Genomic DNA, 13724 nt, shown 5'->3' on the forward strand with positions numbered 1-13724 from the left:
AAGGAAAAAAATAGTAAGAACTCAGATTGGCCTAGTGCAGTGGCTCATGCCTATAATCCCGGCACTTTGGGAGGCTGAGGCAGGCAGATTTGAGACCAGCCTGGCCTACAAGGCAAAAACCTGTCTCTACTAAAAGTACAAAAATTAGCTGGGCGAGGTGGCAGGCACCTGTAATCCCAGCTACTTGAAAGGCCGAGGCAGGAGAACCGCTTGAACCCAGTAGGCGGAGTTTGCAGTGATCCAAGATTGTACTACTGCACTCCAGCCTGGGCAACAGAGCAAGATTCTGTCTCAAAAAAAAAAAAAAAAATTGGAAGAGTGCTTTTTTTCTGACTCAACCAAGAGGAGATGCCTCTGGGTCACACCTGGAAAGTTCGCTATGATATGGGACTCAGGTCTGGGGCCACAAGCAGAATGGGCATAGTTTATCAAGTCAGGAAGTAAAAGACTTGGCTTTCCTGAGGACAGCTCCAGGAGGACTGGGAACTGCATGTTCCTAGTCTGCAGATAAACTCATTTACATGCTGGCAATTTAAATAACCACTAAGCGCTAGAGTAAGGGAAGCAAGGCACAGGGTTTGATGACCAATCCATGCACACACGCAGGGCAGTACAAATGATTTGCAAGAAGTAGGTATCGTCAGGATTTTTCCTTAATCCATTTTGAAATAATCATTAAATCATATTAGAAACAAATCTCAAAAGTTTCTGGTGTGTGGTGGGGGATCCTAATTCCACATACCTGGTCTGTGGGTGTGTAGTCAACCAAGCTGACGCTGTCGATTCTTTCCAGGAAGCTGCAAAGAAAGCCAGCAAGGGTTGAGGCCTGTTCTCTGCTTACTTTCCTCTGGGGCTGGGGGAAGTTAATGGGACATTCAGCCAAGTACAGCAAGGATGGGGCAGACCAAGAAGCCGAGGTGAGTTCCTAAGTTGTTTCCTGAATTTCTATCTGTCTAGATAATGAACATTCCTGACCCAGGGACAGAGGACTGCATTCTTTTTTTTGTTTTGTTTTGAGATGGAGTCTTGCTCTGTCGCCAGGCTGGAGTGCAGTGGCGCAATCTTGGCTCACTGCAACCTCCGCCTCCTGAGTTCAAATGATTCTTCTGCCTCAGCCTCCCAAGTAGCTGGGATCACAGGCACGTGCCACCAGGCCTGGCTAATTTTTTTGTATTTTTAATAGAGACAGCATTTCACCATGTTGGCCAGGATTGTCTCGATCTCTTGACCTCGTGATCCGCCCGCCTCGGCCTCCCAAAGTGCTGAGATTACAGGCGTGAGCCACCTCGCCCGGCCTCGTTTTTTTTTTTTAACTGTTGCCTTCCCTCCCCTCTCTTCTCCATGGCCAAAGAGTTGAGGGTAGGGGCTACTCAGAAATTGAGAGAGAGCATGGAGCCACCCTTCCAAGGCTAAGTAAGTACAAGAATATGCTGCAGTGTAAAGAAAACATGGAAGGTGATCGACGTTCCTTTAGTGTAGGTTTCTAATCAGATTCAGAAGTTGTGAGGGTATGACTGCGTGAATAAGTGTAAGAGTGACTGAGTGTTGAGTGTGTGGTGTGCAAGAGTAAATGTGTAACAGCGAGTGTGAATGTGTAAGGCTGAGCTTATGTGTGAAGGTGTGCCGGAGCAAGTGCGTGAGTGTGCGCGAGTGTGTGTGCCAGCATACCTGGTGATGCCTGTTAGTGTCAGATCTGCCGGGCGCCCGCTGTGTCCCACACAAGGTAGGGCGAGAGCCTAGGAAAGCTGTGCACGGCTCTCAGGTGACGACCCTCCTGGACCATTTCTCTTCATTTTTTTTTTTTTTTGAGATGGATTTTCGCTCTTGTTACCCAGGCTGGAGTGCAGGTGCAGTGGCGCGATCTCGGCTCACTGCAACCTCCGCCTCCTGGGTTCAGGCAATTCTCCTGCCTCAGCCTCCTGAGTAGCTGGGATTACAGGCATGCGCCACCATGCCTGGCTAATTTTTTGTATTTTTAGTAGAGACGGGGTTTCACCATGTTGACCGGGATGGTCTCGATCTCTTGACCTTGTGATTCACCCGCCTCGGCCTCCCAAAGTGCTGGGTCCGCTGGGAGGTCACTAAGCTCCCTTTCCCAGGTGACCGTGGACCCTGCACAGGCCTCCTCCACCCTCTCTGTGCCAGCCTGGCTTTACCAAGGCATCTATCCAGGCTGCATGTTTCTCACTGAGTCTTGGTTAATCTGTTCTTATGTGTCTCCTCCACTAACATGTGAAGCCCTCCAGGTAGGTCTCTGTTTTGTCGGCCTGGGAGTCCCCAGCACCTAGTGCAGGCCTGGCCCCAGTAAATATGGTGGAATGAACGAGTGTCCTCTGTCCCCTTCTTCTGAGGCTGGGACAGGTGGCCAGCAAAGGCTGAGAGGCTGGGTCCCTCAGTGCTGGGGATGGGTTAACTGGCGAGCAGAGGACAATTCTGGAGACAGAGGGGCAGCAGGGGCTCTGGAAGGAAGAAGGAGAGTGACAGGGAGAGAGGGGTCAGGGTGGCCCAGGCTCTCCAGTGGAACTGGCATTGCTGGGAGGCCCCGCTACTGAGGAGTGAGCAGGGAGGCCACACTAGCTTCCTGCCTGCCACGCCAGTTGGCTGGTTCTTCCCTGGGTAGGTGGAGGCAGCAGCCATGTGTCCATGGGCATTTCATGCAGTGGACGGGGTGTTGCCTCCCCATCTCCCCATCCTCCTGCAGCAGCTCCTCTGCAGGCCCCTGTGAACCTCAGTGTAGGCAAGAGGGAGGCGAAAGGGTTCAGAACACAAAATGCCACCCCAAAATGTGCCCTTCAGCATGTTGACTAATTGCATGCAGCTAAAGGGACTTGAGAAGCCTCAGATGCAGGGCTGACTGACCTCCTGCTCTGTCCCAAAAACCAGGTCATGAAATTTTCCATGAGAAACGTGCCTGCCCTGTACCAGGAAGAGGAGAATGTTCTCATCCCCAGGGACTGGGAGCTCACCCTGAAATGGATCTGTACAAACCCACTAAAATAACCCTTGTCTTTTATTAGTCACTGCCCCACAATGACTGCCCCTGGAAACTTGAACCTTTCTCCTTTGTCACGTCTCCATAAATTTATCATCTTTTGTTAAAAGAGTATGTAAGCTGTTAGTCCTAATGGCTTCTTCGGGTCTTCATTTTTCTTATGAAAGTTCATGTGTGCATGTAAAAATATTAAATAAAATATATATGCTTTCCTCCTGTTCATCCGTCTTTGTCAGTTCATTCAGCTACAGAACCTAATGGGAAAGAGAGAAGTTCTTTTTCCTTTCCTACCGAGGCAAAAAGGGATCCATATTAGGAACCACTTAGCCAAAGACAGTAAGACTGCATAGTTTCCTTGGCCATCTTAACTCTTTCCTTTTGGAAAGCTAAAGACAGTCAGTCCCCAGTGACTAGAACTGAGGCCTGGCCATGGGATGACATTTTGGCAGCCTTCATCCATAAATCTGGGTTTGGCACCACGAGGGCAGGAAACCCAGAAGCAGAATACACAAAAAGGCAGGAGTGGATCTGGTGGTGTTTGAGACAGCCTTTCACAGGGATAAGAAGCGGTGAGGGCAGCTGTGACCTCAGCTGTCATGAAGCAGTCATTTCCCTGGAAGCCAAGGGAAGCAGGCTATGAAAGTGGTGTCTGTGACTGCATTGTCTGGTGTGGAGTCATTAAAGAATGTCAGTTGGGCACATTGGCTCACGCCTTAATCCCAGCACTTTGGGAGGCTGAGGTGGGTGGATCACCTGAGGTCAAGAGTTAGAGACCAACCTGGCTAACATGGTAAAACCCTGTCTCTACTAAAAATACAAAACTTAGCTGGGTGCAGTGGTGGGCACCTGTGATCCCAGCTATTTGGGAGTCTGAGGCAGGAGAATCGCTTGAACCCAGGAGGCAGAGGTTGCAGTGAGCCAAAATCATGCCACTGCATTCCAGCCTGGCGACAGAGCAAGACTCTGTCTCAAAAAAAGAAAAAAAAAAAAGAAAAAGAAAAATGTCAACTGCTCCCAGCTCTCTGCAGAGCTATGGCCCAGGTGACAGGGCTATTGAGAGGCCAAAGGGACCATGATCAGCCAGTGGTGTCTTTAAAATAGGTGCTGCAAACCCTGGGAGGTGCTACTGCACACCAGTAGGTTGGTGAGTTGGCCAAGGGTGTGGAGCTGGCTCCAGAGGAGAAGGAACACAGGGAAGGGACCCTCTGGGAGCTGGAGAAACTCGGGAGGCTGGAGGCAGGAATTCCCTGCTGCTGTTGCCTGAGGCTTGGTTTGGAAAGTACAATGCAATTTTGGCTTGGTGGTTGCTGGCCTGGAATTTGGTGGGGTGAAGAGCAGCATGGAAGGACACACTGAGTTCCTGACCATCCAGCAACAAAGGAGCAAAAAGACCTTGGAATCCATGAGAAGGTAAGAAAAGCTTCTGCTGGGTTGGGAAGGGAGCTCTGGACGGGGGCCTGACTGTCCGGCGAGTTTCTAGGTAAGAAGGCTGCTTCCCTCACAGGCTGTGTGAGCTACAACAATTCTATTCAGAAATGGTTACAACTTTTGACAGGGGCCAGGGCAAGGGATACAGAAATGAATCAGCTCTGATGCAAAGAGCTGGAAGAAACTGAAAATTAAGTACGAAGCCTGTGACTACAGTTACAGTTTAGGAAGCAACAACCAATTTAAAATGGGATGCACATAGGTTGGAGGCAGGCGGGTGAATGTATTCACATGATAATAACTAGTCTAAGTAGAAAGAATGAAGTATGGTTAACCAAAAATGCCGCTTGAGTGCTAGAAAGAGCGCATCTTCCCACACGCTGTGAAAGACCAGTGACTTCGAGATGCTGACAGCGATGAGGTTGGTGGGTCTTCTTCTGTCCCCAACCTCCAAGATGGATATTCAGAGTCCTTGAGCTCTAATTCTCAGAGATCTAAGTGAAACCTGGGAGGTCTCATTGAACATTTCCAAGAGCTGCTTCTGAATCGTTACTGATGTTGACTGGTACTCTGAGTTCATGCATTTCAAGTTTGTGCAACAAAAATAAAATGTGAAAATTTACCCCCAAATGTGAATATGCCCCCAATTCTTTGAAAGACTCTCTAAGGAATAAAGAATAGAGTGGTAGAGTTCTGCCAGCCTTCTGCCTTGATCCTTGTTTCAACAGGCATATTTCCAATCATGTTGCAGAAGTACTTTTTCGAATTGGGCCTTCTATGATTGTATACGTAGAGAGAATTTTAAAGGGGTCTTCCAAATCACACATAGAATTCTGCATATGACTACATTTTAAAGCGTTATAATATTGCCTCCTTAAATATGCCACTGCATGCTAAGCAGAAAAATTAAGCAGATCAAAAATCTCCCTTGCAGACTATTCACTCCAACATTAGACACAGAGTTGCAAAACTATACCAAATTACCATTTAAAAAAAATCTCCTGCATTATAGACGCTATAAAAAGTAGTTAAAAAGAAATTTACTTTAATTTAAAAAATTTTTTCCTGTGACAGCTGAGGACATTCATGTTTGCAGAAATGTTTTTATTTTTGTTTAGATAGTCCATCTGTTTGATATTAGCAAAAGTAACAACTCACTGTTTACATCCCATCTGTTGTTGGCATCAAAAAATTCTTATGGCCATGGAATCGATCATGAAAAGGGAACAAGGAGAGTCATGAGAAGATGAAAACTATTCTGTTAAATGCCTTTGTAATGAAACTACTGGATTGGAGAAAAAAACTACCAACTACATTTCCATGTATTTAAAATTATTTTTTTGCGAACAAATACAATTGGAAATCTGTCAAGTAAAAAACTTTTCCCAATGTTAATGAAATTTGATTCATGATATTTATCTATAAGATATAAAAATACAGATGGATACCAGATACTTAGGAGGCTGAGGCAGCAGGATCACTGGAGACTAGGAGTTCGTACTGGTGGAGAAAAACATTACTCATATGGTGACTAAGTACCAGGCAGTTGTAATGTGCAGTCAGAGTTAAGATCCTTGCTCCTTAAAAGGGGTTCCCAGACTTGCAGCATATTGGCGTCATCTGCAGACCCACTGGGTCAGCTTGTGAGGCGGAACCATGTCCCAGGTGATCAGAGATTTGTGGTGACTCATCATCCAAGACCGTGTTCCTCTTGGCCCTCCCCGCCTCCCTGCTTTATGCTCTAATCTCTGCCTGAACCATCATTTCTCATGACTCCTGTGCTTCCTCCTTTCCACAGGGTGAAGTCCCCACATTTAATCTGGCCTTGAGCCCTTTGCAATCTGTCCAGTCTCCCCTTCACTCTCTTTTACATCAAATGAACGCTCCACTAAGCCAAAACTCCCAATTTTTGGCCTCTCAGATCCCATGTCATTCCTGCTTTTTTCCCCCTTTGAAACCTGAGATTAAACCCTGCCAACTCTGGGAAGCCACTTCTAACTACCATGACACAGCATAACCTCCCTTTCTTCTGGCACTTTCTGTTTCACGATTTGATAAGCATGGCATGCTGCCTAATATTGTAATTTAATATTTTTTAAAGGTTGAGGTATAAAATAACATAAAGCGTGCAAACAGTCCTGATCTGAAGTGTTCTTTTTTTTTTTTTACATCTGGATACACCTTGTCCATTCTTCTTTTTCTGTGTATGTCTTATCTACCTATTTTTACTGAATATCATTAAAGGGCAGAAGCATCTTCTCACCTCTAGAAAGAATCCTCACATGCCCAGCATGTTTTGGTCTACATCTTTTCCTGCATTTTCATTTAAAATGTTTTTAAATTAACAAAAAATTATTTTTTTTATATTTTTTTGAGACAGAGTCTCACTCTGTCACCCAGAGATTGTGCAGTTGGCACAATCTTGGCTCATAGCAAGATTTTGCCTCCTGGGTTCAAGCGATTCTCCTGTCTGAAGCCTCCCAAGTAGCTAGGATTACAGGTGTGCGCCATCATGCCTGGCTGTTTTTTTTTTTTTTTTTTTTTTTTTTTGTATTTTTAGTAGAGACAGCGTTTCACCATGTTAACCAGGCTGGTCTTGTACTCCTGACCTCAGGTGATCCATCTGCCTCAGCCTCCCAAAGTGCTGGGATTACAGGTGGGAGCCACCAAGCCCGGCCCAAATTTAAAAAATTACTATTGAGATGGGGTCTCGCTAAGTTGCTCAGGCTGGTGTCAAACTGTTGGCCTCAAGCAATTCTCCTGCCTCAGTCTTCCAAAGTGCTGGGGTTACAGGTGTGAGCCACCACGCCCCATCTGTATTGTCATTTTGAATACACACTGCTGAATTGTTTGTCCTTACATTTCTCAGCAGGGAGAGAGGATGTATAAACCCCCAAGAACAGAGGTAAACATTTCATTGTGGACAAATGCTGTGAAGGAAGACGACACAGCTCTCGAGTGTCCATACTTGGGACTCTTGGCTGGGCACTCAAGGCGCCCGCTTTACCTGCCTGTCTGCCGCCATCAGAGAGCTCGAGGCACTGTCAGGAGAGAGCACCCAGGCAAGGCACACGTTCGCTCCACAGTACAAGCAGCCCACTGTGGGAGGCACCACACCAGGCCCAGAGATTGACACCATGATAGACACTGCCTGGCCCTGGCTCCCTACGGAGTTTACAATCTAATTGTAGAAAAACAAACCTAGGTAAACCAGATAGGCATTTTGCTAATTCCACTCAGTTGAAACAGGAGTCTGCTCATCTGTTTGCTTACTGTCCACTGACTTGTAGCTTTTCGCTATAATTACTAAAGATCTTGAGCTCTGAACTTTGGCTACAGAATTGCCAAGAGGCTGTTGTGTTTTTGCAGAGTAAGTCCCTCCCTTCTGCTTTATAGTGTGCTTGCCCAGCTGGTGCTGATACTATGGCTCAGTTAATAAGGCTGTCTTATCAGACTGGTGCTTATTTTCAGCAGTCTTCCAAATCAAAGACAGCAGGGACACACAGTGTCCAAGTCTCAGTGGCATTCCTTCAGCAAGAAATAGCTTTAGTAAGAAAATTCTCCAGTAGCACACACAGTATCATCTGGGTTTCCTAAGCTGAAATAAACTAAATGTAAAGTATTTTGTGTATTCATTCTACTTTTTTCTCTGTTCTACATTGTTAGAAATTGTGCATTTGAAGGCAGAAAAAATGAAAGGAAAAAATCTAACTAGTGGTTGAATGAAAGATTAACTAGTTCCCTGATGTGTTTCAGTTGGATCCTTTTGTAAATCATATCCATCTTTGGTATCGTGAAGTTTCAAAGAGAAAAAGAATCTTGTAGCCATGAAGAAACAATTACAGTAAAGAAGCCAGGGGCCTGGGCGCAGTGGCTCAGGCCTGTAATCCCAGCACTTTGGGAGGCCGAGATGGGTGAGTCACTTGAGGTCAGGAGTTTGCGACAAGCCTGGCCAACATGGTGAAACCCCAACTCTTTAAAAACAAAATAAAACAAAACACCAAAAATTAGCCAGGTGTGGTGGTGCGTTATCTGTATCCAAGCCACTCAGGAGGCTGAGGAAGGAGGACCACTTGAACCCAAGAGGTGGAGGCTGCAGTGAGCCAAGATCGTGGTGACACTCCAGCCTGGGTGACAGAGCGAGACTCCGTCTAAAAACAGCAACAACAAAAATAAGCCAGGGATCCTAGAAATATGCAAGAAAAAGCCATGCTAACCAAACAAATTTAAGTGGTGAGATTGAGGGTGAATTTGGAAAAATACCATGCTTTCTGAACCAAATCTACCTCAGAATTCTTTTTTCTTAAGTATTTTTTAAAACAGGATGCACACTCACATCCAACAACATGCAGTTAAAAATGATTTATTTGACAAATTCCTGTGATTTACATTTCAGTATTTCATCAACTGCAAAAGTGAGGAAATAATCATGGGCCTCTAGTGCCTCTGAAAATAATATTTATGACTCATAAAAATGTACATTCATAATAGTATGACATGAACATCTTTTAACAAAGTTGAAGCATATACAAGCAGTTTAATCTCACAAAATATATTAATTTTGTTGGGAATATTTGCATTATAAAAGGGTTTTCAATTTACCAAAGGGTTCGACACTAAGCTATTTTTAAATTTGTAATTATTTTTCCCAGTCTAAAGAGGGGTTAAGGCTGGGTGTGGTGGCTCCTGCCTGTAATCCCAGCACTTTGGGAGGCTGAGGCGGGCAGATCACTTGAGGTCAGGAGTTTGAGATCAGCCTGGCCAACACAGTGAAACCCCGTCTCTACTAAAAATACAAAAAAATTAGCTGGGCGTGGTGGCATGTGCCTGCAATCCCAGCTCCTCAGAAGGCTGAAGCAGGAGAATCGCCTGAACTTGGGAGGTGGAGGTTGTAGTGAGCCAAGATTGTGTCGTGGCACTCCAGCCTGGGCCTCAGAGCGAGACTGTCTCAAAAATAAAATAAAATAGGGGTTAAGACTCATGCTGTCCTTACACATGGCTCTGCATAACCATGTGGATGACCGGACCCATGACTTTCTAGAGGTGTCTGTTCTTGAGAGAAGATGCTGGGCAGACAAACAACAAGTGTCCCTTAGAGCACACTTCTGAACAAGGTCCAAATATAAAGTAACTTAAATATAAGGGTCACTCTTTATCTGCACACACGTTACACCTGCTTTCTTTTTTTCTTACTCATTTACACTAGAAAACATGTTATCATAGTTAATAGTTGGTTATGAATCTTTCAAAGAACTAGGAAGAGTCCCTACAATTATTTTCTGAAACAACAGAATTCTCTTACGGAAAAAATCTTCCAGGGAAGGAAAGGGGAAGTTCAAAACAACTTGAATTAAGTTGGTATACTTGCCAAGGCAAAAGCAAGTTGCTTTTCTCCACGTTTCCACGCTATGAGAAAGTGGTGGCTACATGCTTTACTTTTCAGCCAGAAAATACGCATTGCCATTCCTGAGAAAATGGTAGGCAAGTACAGCCAGGCTCCATCCTTAGAGTCAAGCTTTCTCCTTCCTTACAGCCCTACTCCTTACTTCTCAGACTTCCAGCTGGCTGGATGTATACATAAATTACTTGCATGGCTAAGTAAAACATTCCAGCTTATATTTTCAAGGTTTTCAAAGAGATGTTGCTTTTGGACAAATTAATAAATGCAAATTAGAACTTAAAATGCAGTTCTAAATTTATTTCTATTTTTGGTTGTTAAAATCAAAACAAAACCTACAGACACACAGTCCCAGGGTTTTCTCAAACAAAATCAACAGTTCTTTGGCAATGTTAGAGTGAGTAACATGACTGCCATGCTAGCTAGCATACTTTATAAGACATCTAATAGTGTTCAAACAAGAAAACAACTATAAACTTGTTAGAGAAGTTCGTTTGAAAGACACTGTCAAATATCACCCTTTCTAAGTCTTTTTAAGAACTCAATTTAGTAAGTAGAAAATATAAATGAACAAATTTAATTTTTTGTTCAGATAATAAAGGAAGTTATTCGGCATTTTTCCCAGTTACACAATTATCACATGAAAAATTCATAGAATATAAGCATTAAGAGAGTATTATGCAAAAATGTCCTAAGGTAATTTCAGTATAAGTTATGAGACCAGATTTATTAATAATATATGTCATGAGAACAGTCAATTGCAGTCTCACTGTGAAGGCAAAAACAAAATCCAAAATCCAAACGATAAACAGAAACAGCACTGCCCACCGACTATACTGAATGGAGTTTATAGCTGTATAACCAAACTAAGTAGTCTTTCCCGTCTTTAACTTTTATGCACCATCTGCCATTCTCTAAATTATCAATCACACTAAATAATATTAATAATCAAAACCAACCACCTTCAATCTGATCATTCTGCGCCGAAAACTGAATAGTTATGACCAGATTTTCGAGAAAGATTCACATACACCAAATTAACTAGTTCTGTTAAAAGGCTGCTATAAAAATACCATCATTACGAGCTATACAGAACTTCAGAATCCAGCTAAGAGAGCAGAAAGACTGAATTTCTTAATTTATCTGGAAGGGGCCGTAAACCCAAAGGTAGAAGGGCATTTCAGCATACTGGCATGTTCAGAGTTTCTAGCGTATAGTAACTCTCTAACACACAGAGAGCATTTAAAGGGTGGCTATGGCCAGGAAACCTCAGAGCGGGTTCTGCAGTCACACTTGATCCCGAAGTCGGGCCAGTCTCTGAGACAGTTCATCCTGTTCTGCCGAAGCTACGCTCGTGCCCACCGAGCCGGTCTGCCCCTGCGGCAGCTCCATGTTGAGGTCGAGGCCCGCCTCATCTGCCATTTCCTGGAGCAGCATATCCACTTGGTTCTGGGGAGTGGTGAGCGTCGTCGTGCTGCTCATGGTATCTTCCATTTGCTGCGTCTGGACGTCCAGAGTCTCAAACTGGTGTTCGAATTTGTCCATCAAGGCGGAAATCTTCTCCAGATTCATGGTCTTCAATGTCGCATCCATCGACTTAACCACACCAGCCATTGACTTGGTCACCTTGCCCATCGTCACCGCCGTCTGGACCCTGGCAGCCACTGCATCGACTCGCGCACTCATTCTCAAGAAATTCACCGCTTGGTTCTTCTGGCGGATGGCATTTTCGGCGTGTATCCTCGCAACTTCCATGTTGCCCTTCTGAATGGCCTTTTTAATTTTGGCCTTTTCGGCCTTTTCCTCCTTATCGCATTTTTTGGCACTCCTGCTCAGTTCTTTGGCCGCGAATTTTAGGTTGAACAGGTGTTTTTCCATGTTGGACATAGTCGGACCGCTGCTTGGGGTCGGCACCCAGGCCGAGACGTACGCAGAAGAGAAAGAAGGTGAGGTAAGCCCGCTCCCGGTCGCCGCTCCTTTGTTTTGGTCCCACTTCCTGTTTCTACCGTGCGCGGCGCAGATGGTGACGTTAGAGTTCGGCGCCAAAGGCGGGGCCTGCGGGACGGACGGCGCCGGGGTGGGGCCTGTGGGACGCACGGCACCAGCGCACGCAGAGGGGACTCCTGCCGGACGCAGATCCGGCGCTGCGGCGCTGGTTGCAAGCCTTTCTGTGCTGCGTTCTACCCGGGTTTTAAGGTTCTTAACGCATTAGTAAATTCACAGAAATAAGTGCCCACACGCACTTTCTTAGGAATAAATCTACGTAGACAGGATCTGTGCAGATCTGCATGTAAAAATACCCAAGCTCCAAACTTGGCAGGCTTTGTAAAGGGTGACTGGCTAGCGGGCTAAAAACCAGCAAAACATCAGTTAGGCCTGCAGATTAAAGACTGCTTTATTAGCATGGTTAATTTACACTTTCTCAGGGGAAATGGAAACCATGGATACATTAAAAACAAATATATTAAGACTACATTAAAAACAAACGGGTCATTGACCTGCCTCCATCTTTGACTACAGTTTGTGCTGGAGTTCTATAATATCCTTTTATTGCATTGGGTGAAAATACCTTCAAAACTGTGGCACCACCAAATGTATACCTTGGCTGGAAGTTCAGCTTCTAGGTGAACTGCCAGCAGTTATCTGAAAATCGTCCTGTGGCTTAGTAATAAAGGCCCATCTTATGCTGACACCATTCTATCTTTTTGATGTTTTATAAATATCCAAAAAACTTCACTCACATTTAAGCTTGACAGGCTAAACTGTCATTTTAAATTATGCAGGCAGGGTATGGTGAGATATTAGGACCCACACCCACTGGCATACATCAAAACTGTCACTATGTATTACACCCTTTAACAATGCAGGGTTTCAAATGGGAGCAATATGTGCTGTCACTTTTCTCTTTAGAAAGATTCCTCCGATACAGCAAAAACAATATGAGAAGACCCAATCTGTCCTAATGAGCTATGCTGAAAATGAACCCTGAGAGCAAATTCTGTTTAGAGATCATTTTAATCCAGCAGCCCGCCACCTCGCTTAGGTTCCTGTGATAGCTTGCCAATCAGTTTCGCACCACAAGACCCTCTAAAAACATAGCTCCGATGTTTTCACTCTCTTGCTCCAAACCCTGGGCGTGTAGCTAAACCTGCTGTGTAGCATGCTGGCTCCTTTTCTTTCACTCCCCTCTGCCAGTCAAAGCAAACTGCAGCATGGAAGTTGAGCATTATTTGTGTCATTTGGCCGACTGGGAGAGTGAGACCGACACCGCCTCCCTTGGCTATGCTGTTCCTGTTGCCTGGATTTACTGTCCATGCATCTCTGCCTATTGACACCCTACCTGTCTTTCAAAGGCCACCTTTGCCAATGTGCCTCTGCAGGACCCCTCCTCTGTGTGGCCATAGTACAGGGCACATTGCCTGGCAAGGGGTCTGCGTGTATAGGTCACCTGTTAACAGTATGAACTACTTGGATGCAGAGAACACTGAATCCTGGAAGGCGTTGCTGAATTTAATTATACTTCAGAGGGAATAGGATGTTACCCTAGTTAGCAGCTATGTTAGCTATGGTGCCTTTTTTCCCCCCAAAGCAGTAGAACCCTTTTTCCAAATGAAACTTTTCTAGAAGTGGAATATACACAACCAATAAAAGGGAAGAAATCTGTTCAAAGTGGGGATAGAGAGCTTAGGCCCTCTGCTCACTCTGCATCCCACTCTTCCCTTGTTTTAGGTCCCAGTTTTTCTTGGAGTTTCCAAACAAGTTTCTTGTCCAGCTTCCATGTCATGCTTCATAATTTTTTTTTTGAGACGGAGTTTTGCTCTTGTTACGAAGGCTGAAGTAAAATGGCACGATCTTGGCTCACCGCAACCTCTGCCTACTGGGTTCAGGCAATTCTCCTGCCTCAGC

The 13724-nt window shown here is 44.9% G+C and overlaps 2 protein-coding genes and 1 long non-coding RNA gene across 4 annotated transcripts in view; 1 reads left to right on the forward strand and 2 right to left on the reverse strand.

Moving 5' to 3' along the window:
* The window catches only part of GNAL (G protein subunit alpha L), a 192789-nt gene that overhangs the window by 18554 nt on the left and 160511 nt on the right, over positions 1-13724 (reverse strand). For both annotated transcript variants that reach the window (XM_008979470.5, XM_008979471.5), the window contains exon 6: positions 743-797. In XM_008979470.5, coding sequence (XP_008977718.4) covers positions 743-797 — 55 coding nt within the window. The remainder of the gene's footprint in view (positions 1-742; positions 798-13724) is intronic.
* Positions 783-3212, forward strand: LOC144578992 (uncharacterized). Its single transcript, XR_013525705.1, has 2 exons — positions 783-917; positions 2884-3212. It is a non-coding gene; the product is annotated as an uncharacterized LOC144578992 (long non-coding RNA).
* Positions 8768-11822, reverse strand: CHMP1B (charged multivesicular body protein 1B). Its single transcript, XM_008979469.4, has one exon. It carries the CDS (start codon positions 11703-11705, stop codon positions 11106-11108), a length of 600 nt encoding a protein of 199 aa, XP_008977717.1. The 5' UTR covers positions 11706-11822; the 3' UTR covers positions 8768-11105.

The sequence above is a fragment of the Callithrix jacchus genome, chromosome 13, assembly GCF_049354715.1.
Source record: "Callithrix jacchus isolate 240 chromosome 13, calJac240_pri, whole genome shotgun sequence".
NCBI lineage: Eukaryota > Metazoa > Chordata > Mammalia > Primates > Cebidae > Callithrix > Callithrix jacchus.